The following is a 22,895-nucleotide window of genomic DNA, read 5'->3' on the forward strand; positions in this document are numbered from 1 at the left end:
GGGGGGAGAAGGAAGAGAGAAAAGGCAGAAACTGGGGAATGAGAATTGTCCATAGGATTTACATCCTGATTTCTAACTTCCTGAGAGGTCTGTTTTCTATTCTTCCCCACCAAACTTCACCCAGATTTAGTCCATTTCTGAATCTATGGAACTACAGAAAAAAACAGCAATACCTTGGGACTGCAATAGTACCATTTCCTGCACACTTACAAGAGAAAAATGAAAAATCTTGATATTAATGCTAAAGCTAAAGAGGTAAAAACGTAGTCCCAGTGAACAAACTAATTCTGAACACAATTTTCTAAAGAAAAACTTTGGCTGTCAGAGGTTGCATAGAACTAACTGTTAAACATTGTTTCAAATGTGTTATAAATCAATTAGGATTTTATGTATTAGCTTGCGAACAACACTTTAGATAAATAACACTATGTATGAAGAAATGTGCCTTAACTTTTGAAAACCCTCTTTTCAAATAAACTTTTGGAACAGAACTCTTCTATAAAATCATAGACTGACCATTTCCTAACCACATCATTGAAAAAGACCAATTGTTGATTCATTCATTCAACAAACATTTATTGAACAGCTATTATTTATGTATATTAGTATAAACAACTACTCCCTGTTTGAGGATTAATGTTTAAAATCTAGCTTTGCTGTATTTTTTTAGGCATAAAACACACACACACATACCCTAAATACCAATCCTTTAGTGATCTCATTGATAATATAACATTAGCTAATACTTCTATAAATAGCCTTAATCTCTGGCTTCTATTTCAATACCATGCTTCTAGCTCATTTGTTGCCTAGTTAGCTATCCTGTTGTCTTTAATATGCAAGAGCTCAAATTATTTAACAAATTATCCGAGAGTCTAGAATAAAGGCTGGTAAACTACGGCCAGTAGGGCAAATCCAGTGTACCACCTGTTTCTATAAATAAAATTTTATCGGAGTATAGCCATACTCATTCATTTAAATACTGTCAATAGTTGTGACAGAGACCATCTGGTCCAAAAATATATCTAAATATCTGAAACATTTACTGTTTTTCCCTTTACAGAAAGAGTTTGCCAAACTCTAGCCTAGAATGCACTGATGCAAAATATTAGGAACCAGAGAATACAACTAAAAGAACCACAGGGAACAGAGTAAGAAAGACATATAAATGAATATAGCATTAGAAGCTCTATGATACCAGATTTAGTGGGAGCATAAAGAATATAATGGTCTCCTGGCAAGGGAAGAAGTGACACTAAGTAGGTGTCCCACAAGTGTGGAAGTGGTGCAAGAAGAGCATTCCAGGAAGCAGAAACTGTGAACAATGGAATGAAGTACTATATAGCCTGGCACATCTGAAAAACTGTAAACAGCTCAGTAATAAGGGTATCTAAGATAGCAAGGTAAAAACAGGGCAGAGAAGTCAGCAAAAGCCACATCACGGAAGGTTCCATGCCATGCCAAGGAATTTGGATTTCATTCTTTAGGAAATAAAGACCTTTTATTTTTTTTATTTTTTAAGATTTTTTTTTGTAGAAGTTTACTTATTTGGGGGTCGGGGGCAAAGAGAGAGAATCCAAGCAGAATCCACACTGTCAGCACAGAGCTTGATCTGGGGTTCAATCCCACAAACTGAGACATCATGACCTGAGTCAAAATCAAGAGTTGGATGCTTAACCAACTGAGCCACCCAGGTGCCCCAAAATAGAGATCTTTTAAAGTACCTTTAAGGAAGGCAGATTTCATGAATTTGTTTTCAATGTTCAATCTATCTCCAATATGTGAGATAATTTAGAAGCAGACAAGAAGGGGGACAGGAAGATCATGTAGGAGACTTTTGCAATGGTCCAGTTGAGAAATAATAAATACCCGGATTGTGTCAATAATGGTATGATTAAAAAGAGGTAATAATAAGACATTAGGGAGACAGAAAGGACCATACATGTTCTCTAATTAGAACATGGAATATAAGAAAATATTTCAAAAATAACTCAGTTTTCTGGTTGAATAGAAAATGATATCATTCACCAAAACAAGGACAATGAGAGAAAGAGCAGGTTTGGAGTTTGGAGAGGAAAAAAGGAATTTACTTTTAGATGAGCTGAATTTTGAGGTACCTGGGAGACCTACATGATATCCATGAGGAATTTAAGTAGACAGATCTCCATTTAGAGATCTACCTGGTAGAAATATATATTTGTGAATCATTACTTATAGCAGGGAATGAGAACCATACTGAGGATGCAAGAGGTGGCAGAGAAAAGGGAATAGGAAAAGAGAATAAGAAGAGAAGGGAAAAGAACCACTGACCAAAGTCAAATCCTAAGAAAATGAAAATTTTAAGAACTGAGTTACCAATAATAGCAAATACTTCAAAGAAGTTCAATAGATGGTTGAAGCAAGTACACTGATTATAGCAAACAAACATCATGTAAAACCCCAAACCTATTTCCATTTCCAGATCTCCTAATTCTAACCTTGGCACCACCATGATTCTACTCTTCAAGATAGAAGCACTACACTCACCCTTAAATCTTTCCAATTCTTAATTCACTACACTCAAACTACTAGCAAGTCATAGTCTTTCATTCTGGGAAATGTACGTCATAATCTCTTTGTCTTAAGTATTCACTGTACCATCCTGGTCAAGATCCTTACCACTTCTCACCTGTAGAACTGTAAAAATGTCTCCCATAAATTCCCTGCCTCCAATGTCTCCCTTTTCCAATCCATCTTACATACTAGTTGTGTGATCTTGGAAATGTCATTTAACATCTATAAATCTTAATTTTCTAATCTGTAAAATGGGGAAAATAAAACCATTTGCTCTGATAGGTTATTTTAAAGATTTAATGAGTAAAGCTGCAAAGCACTTAAATTACTTGTGGATCAAATCAACACCTTGTTTAAAAATATGACTCTCTGGGGGCTCCTGGGTGGCTCAGTCAGTTAAGGATCTGGCTTCAGCTCAGGTCATGATCTCAGGGCTTGTGAGTTCGAACCCCGCATCAGGCTCTGTGCTGGCAGTTCAGAGCCTGGAGTCTCTTCGGATTCTGTGTCTGTCTCCCTGCCCCTCCCCCACTCATTCTCTGTCTTTCTCTCTCTCAAAAATAAACGTTAAAAAAAAATATATGTGGGGTGACTAGGTGGCTCAGTCGGTTAAGCATCCGACTTCGGCTCAGGTCATGATCTCACGGTTTATGAGTTTTGGCCCCGCATCGGGCTCTGCGCTGACAGCTCGGAGCCTGCAGCCTGCTTTGAATTCTGTGTCTCCCTCTCTTTCTGCCCCCCCAACCCCCCCCCCCCCCCCACCGCTCACACTCTGTCTCTCAAAAATAAATAAATGTTAAAAAACATATATATGACTCTCTGGGGCTGCCCGGATGGCTCAGTTGGTCAAGCATCTGACTCTTGGTTTCTGCTCAGGTCATGACCTCACAGTTAGTGATTTCGAGCCCCGCAACAGGCTCCATGCTGGCAGTGCAGAGCCTGCTTGAAATTCTATCTCCTTATCTTTATGACCCTCCCACACTCTCTCTGTCTCTCAAAATAAATAATAAATAATTTTTTTTAATCTTAAAAAAAAAGAATATGACTCTTTGAATAATATGACTCTATTGAATAATAATATTTAATATAAATGCATATAAGATAATTAAGGTGTCATGAATACATATGGTAGTAGGAAGGTCTAATCTAAGAGATATTAAGAAAGGAGCCACAGGATATGATGAACGACAACATGGGCAAAATAAGACGTTGACTTAAAAACATTTTTAAGGCTATCAATGATACAAAGATACAGGAAAAGCTTTTTCTTGGTTTATAGTAGGGAAATGGCCATCCAGGGAACAAAGGATAAAAATAATGTATATATGTTTTTCAACAGTGGTTGTGGAAACAATACCAACAGGGAAATATGATGTGACAGAAGGAAGATAATTTTGTATTCTAAGGTGGAAAAGATAGAGAAAAGTAGCCAAAGAGTTAGGGATAGTAAAAGAGTACAAAAAGAGTGACAGACAGCCAAAAGAGGTGTTGCTATTAAGGAAACAGAGATTGTCAGCAAAATTAAAAGAAGCTAAGGTAGCAAGATAATAAATGGTAAAAGGGCCAGCACAAGTTCAACAAATGAGAGCTACAAATGAGAACTAAGAGAAGTTGGAGATCCTTTAACCAGGAGATCATCAGTGAATTATGAAGAAACAATCTCATTGGAATGCTCAGGATGAAGACGAGAAAATTAAAAAAAAAAAAAAAATTTAAAGCTAGTAGTAAAGAAATGAAAGCTTTGGGGATGAACCATCTCACCTATACTTTATGCCTTTTAAAACAATTACACTAAGGCTTGGTTGCATACATACATTTTTACAAAAGCATTTAGAGGAACACTGATAAGACGACATGCTCACCTCATGGTGTATTCGCTGATAAACTTTTTGTTCATTGTCTAATACTACAAAAGATTCAGAGGGTGCCGCATCCCCATTGAAAATGAAGCTTAAATCCCCTCGTTGGCACTTCATGTCAGTAAAGTCTATGAGAGTAGTGTCAAGCCTGTGAAAGACGGGTAGATGAGAAATCCTGACAAATAAAATTTTGATAAAACTCCATAATAATTAAACAAGCTTCATTGCTTCTACCAAGGTACTAATACCATACTTCAAAGTCAAACTTACTGTTAAGGCTAAAGTATTTTATTTAAAAACACTGAAAGAATATTTAAATAATATTCCATTTTTCCTATAGTTCATTTTCTGAATAAATCCTTCATTAATCCAGAAAAAAAAAATATTGTTTCCATATTGTTCAAGTATTTCCCTAACTATACCCTTGTTCCCTACCATTTCCCTTACTGCAGCTACTCCATAAAAGTTACTTCAACTGTGAAGGGCATAAAAGGAAAGTAAACTTGTCTAACATTCTTTGATCCCAATAAGACCATGCTGCTAGCTCAGCAGAGTATATAGAAAGGGTACAGAAATGGATGGACCACATTCTTAGATTAAGGACTGTGTTTCCAATCTTGCTCTTTTGATCTACTACATCTATGCCTTATGCTGAGCCATCTGATACCAAACCTTGCTTCATCCTTCAACTAGATAAATCATTTAACTTACTCCAAATTCTTGTCCTGTTTGACTCTCTGATTCAGATTAGCATTCTTTCCCAACATCTCCACAGACTAAAAATTTATGGATCATTACTGTATCAAAGATTCACGGACTTAACATACTTGTATGTTTATCGCAGTCTTTAGTAACCAAGACCTGGCATGGTCTAGCTCAATGGATTGGTCTCAAATAAATTCCACAAACCACTGTTTGCTGAAATTCGGGAGAATACTAGAACGGAAAACTTCACAAGTACCCTAAAATGTTTCAATCTTGTACCAAGCTTTGTAGGAGATCCCATTAGGATCTCTCTTACTGGTTGCTCAAAATATAGTCCTTAATCAAAAAAATGGGTTGACAAAGCAGTTAAGAGATGCTGATCACACCCTGGCTGCTGAGTTTCTAAGAATTCATTACCTTGTAAGTTATTCAATTCTCATGCTAGACTAGGCAAAGTGAATGAGCATTCTTGGTTTCCCTACACAGAAAAAAATCTGAGAACTGGAACATATCTTATATGCTGCATCAAAAAGAGTAACTGGGGTCATATATAATTTATCAATGTGATACCATTAATAATTTTGTCAGGACAATAGCGATGAATCAACAGCAAACAAGGAAGTATGGTTACCTTATGTATAAGGGCCTCCTTTCTGAGCCATATAAAATATATACACCCCTCAGAATGAAATCAAGAAGCCCTAAAAAAAGCAAGTCACCAACTCCTGTAGGAGTGAATCCTGCCTGCTGCTTTATAGCTGAATTCTAGTTCCTGGTTCACCTCCAGGGGCCAGCCTGTACTACTGAACACATCCTGTTACTACTTGTACATGTGGCGTAAGAAAATAATGCCAGTAAAAGAGGCTCATCCCTTACCTCTGTAAGATGTGGGCTACTGAATATCAAAAAGGAACAGATAATTTTATATCAGTGATCTATGTGGACTTCAAGCTGCAGCTACCAGAAAACTCTATACCTCACATAAAAGACGAAATGAAACAGAACAATCTTCTGCATCCATTTCCTTCTTGCCCATCCTGGATGAGAGTGGTAGTGGGTTGGTAGTGGATGTAAGCATAGTGAAAGGAAAGATACACAGAGACAGAGACAGAAAGACAAAGACAGACTGACATGGTGACATTTGAAACCTTAGATCTAGCTAGACCTAAAATGAGTCATAGTCAATTTTTATTTCATTTGTTTTCATAACTTGCAACTGAAAGAAGACTGTCTAATGCATCTTCTACAATATCCCTGACATATTAGATGATCTACTAAGCTTTATTACACATGCCTTATAATGACATAACTTGTCATGATGGTATTTTAAATTATTAACTAGTCCTTGCTTTAAGCCTATGAGTCTAAATATATTCTATTTTTACCATGTAATTAGCCATTAAAAATATATAATTATACAAATGTAAAGATTGGAACTAAAAATGTTCAAAAAAATCAATAGAAAATGTTTTTAAGATAAAAGCTTGGAGAATGCCAAATAACACTGCAAAAGGACATAATAGAGGTTTGCCTTGAGACAAGAAAAGCCTGAAATGAGGCAAAGTTTGCAAACTTTGCTCTGATCATTTCAGTCAGCGCTCATAAGATTACCTCATAATTATTAATAGTGAAAATGTTAATATTCTCAACAATAAAGTTGCTCATACTTTCCTACTTCCACTAAAGTATTAATTTCTCCTTGGTATCAGAAAAGGTATTTTAAATGATCACATGGCTGTCATGAAATAAAAGTAAACTTTAAAGATTTCTGTGAACATACTTTAAAATTCAGTTTCATTTGAAGTGATGTTTAAAAAAAACTAATCGGGTGTGCCTCGGTGGCTCAGTTGGTTTAAGCATCTGACTTCAGCGCAGGTCATAATCTCAGAGTTCACGGGTTCAAGCCCTGCATCAGGCTCTGTGCTTCCAGCTCAGAGACTGGAGCCTGCTTCAGATTCTGTGTCTCCTTCTCTCTCTGCCCCTACCCTGCTCGTGCTCTGTCTCGCTCAAAAATAAACATTAAAAAAATATATAAATAAATAAAAACTAATCATCTCATGATGTTTACATTTGAAAGTTTTTATTTAATGTTAATGGATTATTTTTCATTAGATTCTTCTCATCTATGCAAAAAACTTTTGCAATATGTCCTAAAAGCCAGCCTCTCCATTAACCTGGTAAACTTCAGTAATGACAGCTTTAGAACCTATCACATCTCTCCTTTATCCTCAGCTGCTTTAAGTCCCAGGTCTGAGTATCTTGCTAAATTATAGGAGCTTCCTCTTTTTTTTCTAAGTTTTTTTCTAAGTTTATTTATTTATTTTGAGAGAGGAAGACAGACAGACAGACAGACAGATAGTACTAGTGGAGGAGGGGCAGAGAAAGAGGGAGAGATAATCCAAAGCAGATTCCATGCTGTCAGCACAGAGGCTGGTGCGGGGATTGAATTTACCAACTGTGAGAACATGAAATCAAGATTCGGATGCTTAACTGACTGAGCCACCCAGGCACCCCTAAATTATAGTAACTTCCTTTTAATCTATATTCTCTGACACAATTATTCTCCTTCAGGCTTTTATTCTTATGTCTCTATTTTAACCATTTACAGCTTTACTACCTGTATGTATTATGTAATATGCATCATATCATTTACTTTTAAAAGTCATATATAAATGTGAAATAATTTTTTAAAGCCTCCTTTTTTTTCTAGGAATCAAATAGAACTAACACTAACAATTTTTAAAGTAGCACAAGGAATATAATAATATTCTCCCAAATTATCTGCTATCTTTGGCAAGCACCTATAGTAAACATTTCTAAATTGATGAGTAATTTTTGATGAAATCATATATATTGTTAACAGGTTGCTTAAGTAAATCTACGTAATTATCAAATCCTTTCCTACTTTTTTTTCCATGTTTTTCTGCATTTTTCAAGGTTTCTAATAATGACCATGAATTTAATGTACATAAGCACTTTCATAATTAGAAACATCATTAGAGGTTATTTTTTAAAAACAAAAACCTGAAACTTCTACCTTACTCAAATTCTATTTCTTGAGAACAAATACCCTAGAATTTACTTTCAACTAAAGATTATCTCTTCACTAAAATTCAATATATCTCATAATAAATCTCAGAGTTGACTAAAATTTCTGCCTTGTGACATGGTAAGAACAGACATGAAGTCAGAGGTCCTGGCCCAGCCATTAATTCGCAATATGCTCCTATAAAAATCACATCACCTCTCTGAATTTTCTCATCTATAAAATAAAGAGTTTATATGAAATAATCTTTCAAGATACTTCCAGTTCTAGACCCTTACATGTCCAAATTAATATTCTAGAGATATGCAAAATTATAGAGATAGATATACAAAATTAATATTCTAGAGATATGCAAAATTATAGACAGATATACAAAATTATATATATATAATTTATAAATATACTAAAATATGTATATATATATATATATAAGTTGGCATACTTGCCAGTTTTATATATTTACATATGTATAATTTATAAACATACCTGTATTAATACAAAGACATAAAGAAAGATAAAAGTAAATTCTGAAATGAGTAAAATAAATAATTTCCCATTAGATCAAAAAGTCAATATTAATTTTAAAAAGAAGAAAATAAAAATTAGCCTTCAAGTTTTTACTAGAAGGAAGAGATGATTAGATGAATGGATGGGGGCGCCTGGGTGGCGCAGTTGGTTAAGCGTCCAACTTCAGCCAGGTCACGATCTCGCGGTCCATGAGTTCGAGCCCCACGTCAGGCTCTGGGCTGATGGCTCAGAGCCTGGAGCCTGTTTCCGATTCTGTGTCTCCCTTTCTCTCTGCCCCTCCCCCATTCATGCTCTGTCTCTCTCTGTCCCAAAAATAAATAAATGTTGAAAAAAAAATTTAAAATAAATAAATAAATAAATAAATAAATAAATAGATGAATGGATGGATACAGGAGGGAAGGATATGAGAGGGTTGGAAAAAAAAGGACAAGAGTTGTGTCTTCCTTATGGGTCACTTATTCTTTAAAAAAAAGTCAGGATCAGAGAGATAACCATCTTAAATCTTCTCAGTATTATACCATGATCTTCACTGTTTCCCTGCTAGATAGTCTGTAGTTGAATTAGAATTAATACCTTTGTTTTAGTCAAGATTTTATGTCTTTGGTTCCTTATCTGTAGGATGTCTCAAATAAGATAAAATAGTGTAAATATATAACAGCATGTTTAAGTTATAAAATACTACATTCAAATGTAACCTATTACTACAGAAAGAAAAGCTTCCTATAAATCTCAATTTTCTGTTACTCAGAAAAAAATCAAATCACCTTACCTGATATTGATACCTTGTTTGTATATCTTACATGCATCAGAAGGCAGAATTCGGGAAAGTAAAGGCACTGTATTTTTAAAAAGAAAAGATAAAAAATAACTACCTGAAGTTCTGAGACACTACAAATTTCTCTATTAGAAAAAGAGTAATGTAAATATTCTACTAATTCACTAAATTTGTAACAATTTTCCTTTAAAATCGTTTTTTCCATTTAAAATAGCATATAAGGCAATTTTGAGCAACTTCAAATATCTACTATTCAATTGTAATTGCTGTGTAGTTCACCATTCTACCCTCGCATCCACCCACCAACACACACAAGTAGCAGAGTCAATACAATGCCACTTTGGGGTACATATTGTAGGACACTATTATAGATGAGAAAACAGTGCCCTATGGCAACTAAACCATCAGGAATAGGTAACCTGATGGACCTGGATCCTATCTACTCCTATAAATACAATTTCATTAAATAGCAGGAGAGCAATAGAGCAATTTGCATTTTCCAATTCTACAATGACTTTTCCTCCCTCATGTAAACTGAACAATCAAGTTCTCTGTGTCTTAAATTATCACAGCATAATCTGACAGTTTAACACGGCACTCCAAAAGTAGCATAATTCACTGAACTTAACAATGAACAGTCTGTATGTTTTAATTTGGTTTTGCTCATTTACTCCTTGGTCTTAAGAAAAGTTTCTAAACCTAAAGTTTTCCATTTATAATATACAAATAACAGTCTCAAAAATGGATATTTTGTAGATTATGAGATAAAGAAACTTTAAAAACTACTAGTTTTTCTGTTGAAATGTGCTATATACGTGACGCTAAACTTGAAGTCATGATTATGATACTATAAATTACTTAATGCTTTTACAGTATATAAAGGACTTCCTTCAAAAAATAATTTCATTTCATCCACACATAAACAAAATTTGTAATATCTGGGGCAGTTATTATTCCCATATAAAAATGAAGAAACTGAGTGGCTCAGTCAATGAAGCATGACTCGGTTTCAGCTCAGGTCATGATCTCACAGTTGTGAGATCAACCCCTGTATCAGGCTCCTTGCCCAATAGCATGGAGCCTGCTTAGGATTCTCTCTCTGCCCCTTCCCCACTCAAGCTTGTGAGCGTGCGCATGCTCTCTCTCAATCTCTCTCTCTCAAAATAAATAAATAAACTTAAAATAAAATAAAGAAACTGAGGCCCATGAAAGACATGTGATTTGCCACATCAAATAGGAGCCATGATTTCTGATTCCAATTTAAAGGTTTTCTATATCTAAAAACCTAAGGTGGAATAGTTTAGTTGCCTTCAGATTTGCTGTTAACCAAGTCTGAGGCTATTTTCAGCCAAACACTAAATACAACAGTATGAGAAAGGGTGTGCATGCTCCACTACCTCTAAATTAAACCTAATCCTGGAGCTCAATATTTCTTAACTTTCTCTTATTTCTGGGTTGCCTTTTTTTTTTTTTATTTTTAAATTTTAAAAAAAAAAATTTCATGTTTTTTTAGCATTTTATGTTTGAAAAGGGAATTTATAAGTTCTCCCTTCTTCATTTTTTTTTTTTTTTAAGTAGGCTCCACGCCCAGTGTGGGGCTTGAACTCACAACCCTGAGATTAAGAGTCACATGCTCTACCAACCAAGCCAGCCACACACCTTGATATTAGGAGTTTTGACAATGGAAAGAATCATGCCTAAACTCTAGAAAAAAGCTTACTAATCAAATCTAACAATAGGGATTATTCAGAGTTTTTTAATCCCAAGTGTCTAAATTAAATGTATCCAATGAGTTTAGTTTTTAGAATTATACATGTCATCTAACCATCAGGTGCTAATAGTTTTGACATGAAAGCAGTAAAATCTTTTATCAACAATGAAACAGATGTGCTGACTTTTTTCTATCAATCCTCAAAGAAGCAGTACTTTTAACAAATACCTCAATGGTTACATCATGAATTTGATTACACAACATTTATAAATATATTTATAACTACAGATATTTGCACAATTTCAGCAGTGATTACATCCATTTCCATTGCTTCATATAACTGAAATGTTACTTTTAAAATATTTTAAAACAGGGGTGCCTGGGTGGCTCTGTTGGTTAAGTGTCTGATTCTTGATTTCTGCTCAGGGCATGATCTCACAGTTTCATGAGTTTGAGCCCCATGTCAGGCTCTGCGCAGAGCCTGCTTGGGATTCTCTCCCTTTACTCCTCCCCTGCTTGTGCTGTCTCTCTCAAAATAAATATATAAACTTAAAAAAAGTATTAAAATATTTTAAAACATTTGCTCAGCAAGATAAATTGACTATTTTAAATTTACACCACTAACAGTTTCTAAGATAATCAGTTAAAAAGCCAATATACTCAAGGGACAACCTTGAATATAAGCTCACCAAGCAGGACTAGGGTTTCTAAAGATGTTAAAAAAAAAAAAAAAAAAAAAAAAAAAAATGGGTAAAAAAACAGTAATCAGGCTTTAAACCAATCTAACTTGGAGTTCTTTTATTATACAAAGCTACTACAAACCTTTTTCCCTCAGTGTTCTAAGACACCTGGGCTTCTGAATGATATATAAAGCATAAAGGCAAGGTAGGCCTACAAAGTAACAAAATCATGTGTGGTTTTGATAGAGCCCAAACTAACCTGATTTGCTAGAGTTGTAACAATGTTGGAAAGAACTGATTATTTCACAAATCAAAACTTTACATTTAGAGAATAAACACACTAGGAAAACTTTAATCATTCATTCTATATACATTATTATGCAACGGTTGAAGTACTTCGTCATGAACTAATATGGAATTAATGCCTAATATTAGATACATTAAGTAAAAATGACAAATTGCATAATGATATAATGGCATGATCCCATAAAAAAAAAAAACTAATTCTGAGGATATATACACACATATATATGTATTCAACCATATGCTGTGTAAACTTTGAAAAGGATGCGAAAGCATTCTCGTGAAACATTAACAGTGACTTTTATAGTTGTCAAATCTGATTAGTTTTATAATTATCACTGAGCATTCAAATATCTTTATATCACAAAAATTAATGCAGATGCTTAAAAAAACACATGTAAGCTCATTATATTCAAATCTATATACAGATTACATTGGTTTTAAATCTTCAAGAAAAAAAACCTAAATTTAGTTGCTTTAGTAGTTGTTTAATTAGTAAAGGTCACTAGGATCAAACTTCCTATTTAGACATGAAGGTTTTCTCCCTAAATGGACTCAGGTTTAAAAAGGGGAGGAGAGAAACTTACCTTGCCAAGATAAACCATTAAAAGACTGCAAAATATCTAGGGATTAAGGTTTTATAAATAATTGAAAAATTGAAACAGTGCACAACCAAAAAATATGTTAAGAGAGTAGCTATAAAGTACACAATAAAAATGGTAAAAATTATTTAAAGTTGACAAAATATACAAAATCAAATAATGTTAACCAAATTCTTCTCATTCAGGATCTGAGTACTATATTTCAAACTTCCTTAAATTCAGTAATCTAATAATCCCATAATTATTACTCTCTTCTCTTTGAGAATTGCTTATATTTAATTAATATAATATTTCATTTCATTTGGTTAAAAAAAGATAATTTTCAATCTTAAAAATAAGAATGTTAAAAGTTACTAATCAAGTTCAGATAACTATTACTACAGGGCTTTATAACTATTACATTCAATGTGATGAGAAATATTTAATTTTCCTTAGGGCAAGTAACAAATTTGTTGTGTTAACATTTCCATATAATAGCTACTTTTGCACTTGCATTTTTGCAAGTGCACATATTTTATAGTAAAACATAGTACACTCTTACCCCAGCTTTGAAAATCCCAGTGAAGTTCCAGATAAAAGTCACCTAGCTGAGAAACAAAATACAAACAATTACTGAATGCACCTTAATAAGCAGTCCTTATATTTACTGAATATTTTACTTAAAAAAAAAAATCTACCATCATTAAAGGTCTATAGACAGAAATAGAAAGTAGTTTAAAAGTTTGGAGTTAAAAGAAAGAACAAAAACATATGATTAAACTACTTAAAACATTACAATAGCACATTTTATAATACTTAACTACAAAGGAAAATATGCACCAACTATGGATTTTACAAGACCATTTTAACCACACAGGAATATCTGAAACTGACAGGCATTTAAATTTGCATCAATAAACAGTCCATTTTCCCAGCATAGCCAAAATAACAGTAACTATCGTTGTAAAAATAGCTCATAACTTTAGATGTGTTAAAAAATACAACTTCCAAAAGGACTATTTGTGCAGCCTCATGATGGATTACGAAAATGACACACTGAAATAGAAACTTTTTTCTATAAAATGGTAACACAAGTTTACTAAATCTGAAATAATATGTCATCTTATGAGATGTATAGTAAAAGTCTGAATTTTACAAAGTAGAAGTTAAAAAGCAAAGCCTATAACTGTTAAGGAAACTACTGTGATCAAATATTCCAAAAAAAAATCTATCGCTTGAAAAAAAAAAAAAAAAAAAGGCATACTTAAGAGGAGACAGTTATCATGATAGGTCTATCTTTCTCCCACAGTTACTTCAGACATCAAAACTACAGTGTAAGAGAATAAGAGAAAACAAAGCTCTCTTCCTTTTTTGAGCCAACACACCCAGCTCCTACCATCATGAAGATAATAAGAGTTTTGTTAGATAAAGAAGATGCTGTTCCCGCTAGCAGATAGTGGCTTCAGCTCTTTGGGAATCTTTTATTGCCATTAATTATGGCTTACCCCTTATTCTTAGATCTCTTACCTAATTTGCTGAAAACAGTAATTCTTTATCTACCTTCCTAGTTCAAAGTAAATGGTGATTCCCTAAAATTAAATTTATACCTTATAATCAGAGTATTTTGTTTTATCATTATTGCTTAATTCAAACAGGATTTTGACAAACCATTTCTTAACTCTTAATCATCAGTAAGCATTAGACTGCATTTTAAAAAATGCCTTAAAGTACACTTACAATTACTCTTTAGGTAAAGATCAGCAAAGAGATATAGCCTACCTCTTTCAGGGCTTTTAATAATCGAGGTCGTTTCTCTTCAACACTTTCCCTGGATTGCTGCTTAAGCTTCCTTAAAAGAGCTGTAACTAAAAATTAAAAAGTTTCAATTTAAAATAACTTTCACCATGCTAGACTGTTAATTATAGCCCAATTAAAAAGACTTATAAAAAATTTATCATGCTAGAAAACATCACTTACTTATTATACAAAGATATATATAGATATAAATACTATATTAATAAGTTTAATAAAACTGTTATGAACCCCAAGGAAAATTGAGAAGAGACACCTCAACATGAATTTATATTCACACTAGTTTTCCTAGTTTTTAATTATCAGTAAGTATTTACGTGAGTGAGCCAAGATTTATCAATCTCAGTCAGATGATACAATGTCCTATTGTAACACTGATCTAAAAGAAGATCTCAAAGATCCCTTTGGATATCACTTATGTAAAAATGTAATTATTTGTAATTGTTACTGGGTGTATCTATTCTTTTCTCACTAGAGACTGTACTCTCACACATCCCCACATAGCAGAAAAAAATATAAAAATGGATCCTATTTTATCTGTGAAAAGCGTTTCTGAATCTAATAAAACCTGAAGCCCTCCATAGTATTTTCTTAATAGTTCAGATTGAGGTTTAGCTACAATGCCAAAGTGCAACTCCAGCTTCACTACTTATTAGCTATATGTAAATGTGAACAAGTTACTTAATTTCCCATAATTTCAGTTTCTTTTTTTTTTTTCACTTGTTAATTAAAAATAAAATAAAATCTATGTGGAATTTATATAGAGGCTCAATATAAATTGGTTACTACTATGCCTGTAATTAAGTAAATGTAATTTTTAGCTACTAGAATGAAGGTCTAAAACTGACTTGCAAAAACCAATCAATCCCTAACATATATTGAAATAAGGGAAAATATTATACTTAAATGAAATAAACCTTACAAAAGATGAGAAGATGGAAAATATGCACTGAGGAAAAAAAATGTATATATCACTACATGCTGATTTCCTCCTAGTCTTGACATATTTTCATACATTATGTATATACATATGTATATGTACATGTATACATTCATATACACTAAAAAATTGTTAGTTTTTACTATTTTATAGTATGTATTCTTATAAGCTACTTAAACCTTTATGTGGAATACAGAAGCAAAAGGTTAAAAAAAAAAAAGTAAAAAGGGTGGCTCAGTCGGTTAAGCATCCAACTTCGGCTCAGGTCAGGATTTCAGAGATCGTAGGTTCAAGCCCCACAGCAGGCTCTGAGCTGACAGCTCAGAGCTTGGAGCCTACTTCAGATTCTGTGTCTCCCTCTCTCTGCCCCTCCCCAGCACTCGCTTGCTCTCTCTCTCTCTCTCTCTCTCTCTCACTCTCTCAAAAATAAATAAACATTAAAAAAAATATTTTTTTTTTTAAGTAAAAGGAAAGAAGACAGCAGTGAAAGCTTGGATGAGATTTGTTCTGTCCACACTGGCCAAATTAGGAAAACCCCAGAGAAGAATCTGAAAATTAGTATAATCTATTCTTACTTTTAACCACAGGTCTAACCATAATCCCACTGTATTCAAAAAGCCAAAAATCAAAGAGCACATTTCAATTACTCAAGGTCTTTTGGAACAAAAGAGGCTGAGACCTAGAAGCCAAGGAACACGGACCTCATCTCAGTTATACACTAGCTCTGTGACCTAGGTTAGTAGTTTCCAAATACAAGTCTACATTTCAGTGCCAAACTCTCAACTTTCCAGTGATATGCAGCAAAATGAAAAAGACTTGGAATCAGGTTGGTGTTTCTTCTTTATTTATAAGTTATATACTTTCTTTCAATTTAAGGACTATTCTTTATACCATTTTTTGTTTCAAAATGTCTTTTTTAAATGAAATGGTGATCACAGAAGAAAGTAATTCTCTTTTTTAAAGCTCTTAGATGCTAGCGGTAGCTAGGTGACTCAGCCAGTTGAGCATCCAACTTTGGCTCAGGTCATGATTTCTAATTCCTGAGTTGGGAGTCCCATGCCAGGCTCACTGCTGTCAGCGCAGAGCCCCCCACGGGGCAGGCTCTCACCAACCAAGAGATCATGACCTGAGCCGAAATCAAGAGTCTGATGACTAACCAACTGAGCCACCCAAACACCCCTAGTAGAATTCTTTTTATAATTCTTCTCCACTCAAATACTTTAATACTTTAATACTAAGCTCAAATACTTTAATCTTCCTTGCCTTCAAGGAAGGCAATTTGCCTTCAAATTCAAACAACCTCTGTGAATGTAAAAAATGGAAAGAATTCAATTTGTAGATAGAAAAGATAGCTTAATGAAAAGCAGAAGCCACATATTTTTCACCAGGTAAATATACTGAACTGACTAAAGGCATGCACTAAATAATAACTAGATTAAAATGCCCAAACATTATTAAAAAGATAGTGACAAAGAGATTCTTGTTCTATGAAACTTCACATTAAAAAATAACACTGTGGTGGCACCTGTGTGGCTCAGTTGGTTAAACATCTGACTCTTGATTTAGGCTCAGGTCACGATCTCGAGATTCATGGTTTCGAGCCCTGATTCGGGCTGTACTCTAGCAGCATGCTGCCTGCTTAGGATTCTCTCTTCCTCTCTCTCTCTCTCTCTCTTTCTCTCTCTCTCACTCTCTCTCTCTCAAAATAAATAAATAAATTTTAAAAAATAAAATAAAACAAAATAAAATAAAATATCAATTCAAACCTTCTTAGAAACATACATTCAAAATGCAATTATAAAAAATGACCAATCTTTCAGGGGGAATCAGTATGTGTACTCCCATATTAGAAGAATCTCATTAGTGATGACTGATAATAAAGATAATTAGTTTTAGAGGATTTAAATGATATTAGAATTCACACAAAGACTCCAATGAAGAACTCCAACAAACTACAACTTATCTTTCTCTTTCCTTCTTTTCCCATATAAAGTATTTTTTAATTATTCAGTACACCTAAATCTGGATCTTCTGCCCTCTACTTCTTTCTATGCTCCAGAATAATTATTTGCCATTTCTTAGTTCTACCTAGATATACCACAGATAACTCAAACTCAACAAATCTAACATCAAATTAATTAAATCCCAGACTGATCTGTAATACTGGCCTGCACTGATCACTGTTCACCATGCAACCAGCATAAAGCTGGAAAGCAACATAAGCCTAAATTATTTTTAAAATAAAATAATTCCTTTTTTTTTTTTTTTTTTTTTTTTTTTTTTTAGTAATCACTACACCCAACATGGGGTTTGAACTCATGACCCTGAGATCAAGAGTTGCATGCTCTTCTGACTAAGCCAGCTAGGTGCCCCTCAAGTGAAATAATTCTAAAAAGTCTCAGATGAATAGTTTAGCATTATCTCACTGTTCTGTAGCACAAAAACTTTAGCAGAAATCAGACCAAAAAAGAAACAGGTCACAGTTTTTTCTAATAATGTATAATATTAGATTATATTTTGCTAATTAGATATTTCAGTAACAATTTATAATATTAGATTATCTCTGATTTTTCAAATAATGTAACTTTCTATGCCCAGAATGTTTTAATGTAACACAAGCCATCAAAAACTTAAATCATAATACTTAAAACAATCTCAAAGTAAAGACCAATTTAACACCATTATAAACATTCATATTTTTATATTAATATTTCTAAGTACTTAAGAGTTATAGATTAATATTTCTAAATACTTAAGAGTAGCATAAGAGTTGTTAGGTTTATTATCCTTTAGTTAGCAGTTAAATATTTCCATTTCATGTGATGGGAAATGATTTTTTAAAACCACTGAAGAATTATGGATATATAATTATTCAATGATTGACAATGGAATACTATTCAGAATGTGTATCCAAGCCATCACTCTATAGAAGAAAATCACTTTAAAAGCAAACCTCAACTACTATGGGGCTCAATCTTTTATATTAAAGTCCATTAACTGATTTTCCAGGAAAACTATTTCTTGGGCTACCCAATAGACTATAATTCCTCAAGAGCAGAGGCCATGTTTTCATTCTCTACATCTTACCCTATATACATGCTTTATAGTAAGGACTCATTACAAATTCACTGACTCTAAATAAAAGTTATTGGCGTGCCTGGGTGGCTTGATTTCAGCTCAGGTCATGACCTTACGGTTCATGAGATGAAGCCCTTCAATGGGCTCTATGGTGACAGCATGGAGTCTGCTTAGGATCCTCTCTCTCCTCTCCCTCTTCGGCCCCTCCCCCGCTCACTCACATGCTCACTTGCTCTCTCTCTCTCAAAATAAATAAATACAAACATAAAAATAAAAGTTACCACTTCTCAGCCTTTTGGCTAAGATCAAGTGCAAAACAAAAAAGTTATGTGAAAGCCACAAAAGTCTCAGTGTAAGTCAGAAGCCCAGGAATCTATCTGGTTTCCTCTCCATTCTGCTAATGGCTTAGAAACATCAGAGAAAGTTTCTTCAGACTGGTTGCTGCAACTTTGACTTTATTCTTAGTTTATTAGATCTGTATATTTTCATCTTTTCCCTGACATAATTCTAGAATTAGTATGGTTTCTTACTTTCATAAGGGCTTCTTGATGTTTGTCCAGAAAGGACAATAAATAACAAAAAATGTATATACTATATAATTGTTAAATCATCACTATTTTATCTCATTAAATCTTAAGGCCAAATGTAACTTCACCATTAAAAGTTGCTCAAAGTGTTCAGAAAGTCCACAAACATGTACTATGTGGATTACATAAAAGCTAAAGCATAAGAGCCCAAAATGTAGCATCAAACAGAACTAAATCCATGGTAACATTCTGAGAGTGTTCAATGTTATACACTTCTTTAATAAACTGCCCAATTTTTTTTACCGTTCCTTCCACAAGGCTAGATTTAATTATTTTCAGCCTCAAATTATAAAAAGATATTACCAGAAAAATAATATTCTTATTCATCCAGATTGAAATTTTATACAATTTCAACTATTGAGATGTGCTTGACATAAATAAGACCTGTATAAGTTGAAAAAAGAAAACTTAGGAATAGGGGAGGTAGAGTAACTGAACACTCCATATACTGTGAGAAAATACGTGACTTTTTTTTAATTCTCAAAGACTAAAACAAAGAGATTTGCTTCTCACTTTCAGCACAGCCTATACCCAGCAATTAAAGCAAAAAGATAACTGTTACAACACACTGTGGTTATTTTCAGTTCCAATTAATGTTCCCATATAACTTAGTTGCCAAAAAGGACAGTTGGGTCTCAGTGTTTTTAAAAATACTTCATACTGAATAAGTAAAACAATGGAAAAATATCAAGAGCAGAATACTGTAAAAGAAGAAAAAATAATAACATACTTTTAAACACGATACCTCAATTCTTTTTGTGTACTACCCAATGTTCAAGTTCCTAAGTCATGAACAATTCACATACAAGTTTACAAATAGCTACAAACCTTTCATACTATGGAAAGTTACCCTAAATGAAAATTATGTCAAATGAAATAACTTCATATTTTTAGCATATATATCAACAACATAATTTATGTTGCTTACTCATCTGTCTATCTCCATAGCTGATGGCTTCCGCCAGCGGGCTCCATCCCTGAGCATTTTTCACCTTTACTGGAGCATTATGAGCCAAAAGTAAATGAGCACATTCTGAAACATAAAGTGGTAATAATATCAAAAACATGCAATTTTTAGAATCTCTAAATATAAAAATCATTTAGGAATTTAAGAAACAAATTTAAGGGACGCGTGGGTGGCTCAGTTGGTTGGGCATACAACTTCGGTTCAGGTCATGATCTCATGGTTTGTGAGTTCAAGCCCCACATTGGACTCTGTACTGACAGCTCACAGCCTGAAGCCTACTTGGGATTCTGTGTCTCCTTCTCTCTCTGCCCCTCCCACTCACGCTCTGTCTCTGTCTCTCTCTCTCAAAGAAAGAAACAAACAAATTTTAGCATAAATAGATCTATAAAATAAACACTGTATTATGGAGAAAAATAATTTTTAAAAGCCCAAAATATCTAAACAAGATTATTTCAAAACTTTAGATCTCAGATTCAAGGAGTCTCCATGCTATTACTTAAAAATAAATTGGATCTCTCTACAAGGAAGTATTATGTTCCTTAATAATTGTTCCCAAGAATATTCTGAAAATATTTTCATAGTCTAAAGATAACAAGATCCCCAAAAGTAATGTAAATCAAATTATCTATTAATCAAGATCAACGTTTACTTATTTTTGGGACAGAGAGAGACAGAGCATGAACGGGGGAGGGGCAGAGAGAGAGGGAGACACAGAATCAGAAACAGGCTCCAGGCTCTGAGCCATCAGCCCAGAGCCTGACGCGGGGCTCGAACTCATGGACCGCGAGATCGTGACCTGGCTGAAGTCGGACGCTTAACCGACTGCGCCACCCAGGCGCCCCTATTAATCAAGATCAAAAGAGGACGTGTATGTATGGAATGTCAAATGGAAACTTCCTAATTTATTTCAGAAAAAAAATGTGCTTTCAAAAAGGACCAGTAATGTTTCCATAAACATTTCTTTTCAAATGTTACGATTCATTTACTTCAAGAATAAAACCCAAAAGAGGAAAACATCTGTTTATGATTACAAGAACAAATCTGGACATTTTTTTTTTTAATGTTTATATATTTTTGAGAGAAAGAGACAGAGAATCTGAAGCAGGTTCCACACTATCAGCGCAAAGCCTGACCCGGGACTCGAACTCACGAACCCTGAGATCATGACCTGAGCTGAAGTCTGACATTTAACCAACTGAGCCACCCAAGTACCCCTGGACAGTCCTTCCAGTAGTCAAAGTAAGTCTAAGGTATAATCCTTTCTATAGGTTGAGGATACGCTTCTTAAAAAGTAGAAATAAGAAGTATATTAACAGGCAAAAAATTCAAAACTAAGGCTCATGGGAAATTTAGGATGGCTATCCATTCTAAATTTCCTAAATGAACGATTCATTCATTCAATCCATCATTCAGCAAATATTAACTAAGTCCCTGTTATATGCCATTTCTAAGCACTAAGTCCTGGATATAAGCAGTGAGAAAAAAGATAAGGATTTGCTATCAGAAAGCTTACATCTTAGGGTGCCTGGGTGGTTTAGTCAGTTGAGCGTTCAACTCAATTTTGGCTTGTGTCATGATCTCATGGTTTTGTGAATTCGAGCTTTGCGTTGGGCTCTGCGTTGGCAGAGTGGTACCTGCTTGAGATTCTCCTTCTCTCTCTCTGCCCCTCTCCTGCTAGTACTCTCTCTGTCTCTCTCAAAATAAATAAACAAATTTAAAAAAGAGAGACAGCTTACATCCTGTGTTAGAAGAAAATAAATAAACTATTAAGAAATATATATATATATATATATATATATCAGTTAATGGTAAGTGCGCTGAAGGAAATAAGAGTGTTATGATAGTGTGATGTAGGTTAACTGAGATGGAAGAAGAATGTGATTCCTAGACATAGAAGGAATAACTATATTAGCACACAGCACTAGGAATAACTATACTAAATTTTATTAAGATAAAGTAAAATAGAAATTTCACAGAGGTACTTAGGAACATCTGTAGCAGTGTATAAGAATACATGCATAAGAATGTTTATTTTAGCAGTTTATAATGGAAAATACACTGGAAACTAAGTGAATATCCATCATGTGAGAATGACTGATTAATAGGATGTATCTACACCACTAGAGTAATATACAGCCATTTTTTTTTTTATTGTCCATTTGGACTTTATTGGTTCACATAAGGAGACAACTAACAGTTGCTGGTGTTTACTGAACACCTACAGCATGCCAGCTACTAAGCGCTTTATTTCTATTAATTCATTAATCTTTACTAACCCTATGAAGTAAGTACCATCGTTATCCCTGTTTTACAGTTGGGGAAACTGAGGTCCGGAATCCTTTTTTTTTTTTTTTCAATATATGAAATTTATTGTCAAATTAGTTTCCATACAACACCCAGTGCTCATCCCAAAAGGTGCCCTCCTCAATACCCATCACCCACCCTCCCCTACCTCCCACCCCCCATCAGCCCTCAGTTTGTTCTCAGTTTTTAAGAGTCTCTTATGCTTTGGCTCTCTCCCACTCTAACCTCTTTTTTTTTTTTCCTTCCCCTCCCCCATGGGTTCCTGTTAAGTTTCTCAGGATCCACATAAGAGTGAAACCATATGGTATCTGTCTTTCTCTGTATGGCTTATTTCACTTAGCATCACACTCTCCAGTTCCATCCACGTTGCTACAAAAGGCCATATTTCACTCTTTCTCATTGCCACGTAGTACTCCATTGTGTATATAAACCACAATCTCTTTATCCATTCATCAGTTGATGGACATTT

General features: G+C 34.0%; 1 protein-coding gene and 1 long non-coding RNA gene across 3 annotated transcripts in view; one reads left to right on the forward strand and one right to left on the reverse strand.

The window, feature by feature from the left end:
- ANKRD13C (ankyrin repeat domain 13C) overlaps window positions 1-22,895 on the reverse strand; it is a 92,074-nt gene that overhangs the window by 29,897 nt on the left and 39,282 nt on the right. For both annotated transcript variants that reach the window (XM_040470624.1, XM_040470623.1), the window contains exons 3-7: window positions 20,084-20,188; window positions 14,518-14,603; window positions 13,301-13,346; window positions 9,458-9,524; window positions 4,413-4,557 (exon numbers count right to left, since the gene is read on the reverse strand). In XM_040470624.1, coding sequence (XP_040326558.1) covers window positions 4,413-4,557; window positions 9,458-9,524; window positions 13,301-13,346; window positions 14,518-14,603; window positions 20,084-20,188 — 449 coding nt within the window. The remainder of the gene's footprint in view (window positions 1-4,412; window positions 4,558-9,457; window positions 9,525-13,300; window positions 13,347-14,517; window positions 14,604-20,083; window positions 20,189-22,895) is intronic.
- LOC121027306 (uncharacterized) lies at window positions 8,965-18,694 on the forward strand. The gene is made up of 3 exons (XR_005788656.1): window positions 8,965-9,011; window positions 10,149-10,152; window positions 18,480-18,694. It is a non-coding gene; the product is annotated as an uncharacterized LOC121027306 (long non-coding RNA).

Source organism: Herpailurus yagouaroundi, unplaced genomic scaffold, assembly GCF_014898765.1.
Source record: "Herpailurus yagouaroundi ecotype Mexico unplaced genomic scaffold, PumYag 77, whole genome shotgun sequence".
Taxonomy (NCBI): Eukaryota; Metazoa; Chordata; class Mammalia; order Carnivora; family Felidae; genus Herpailurus; species Herpailurus yagouaroundi.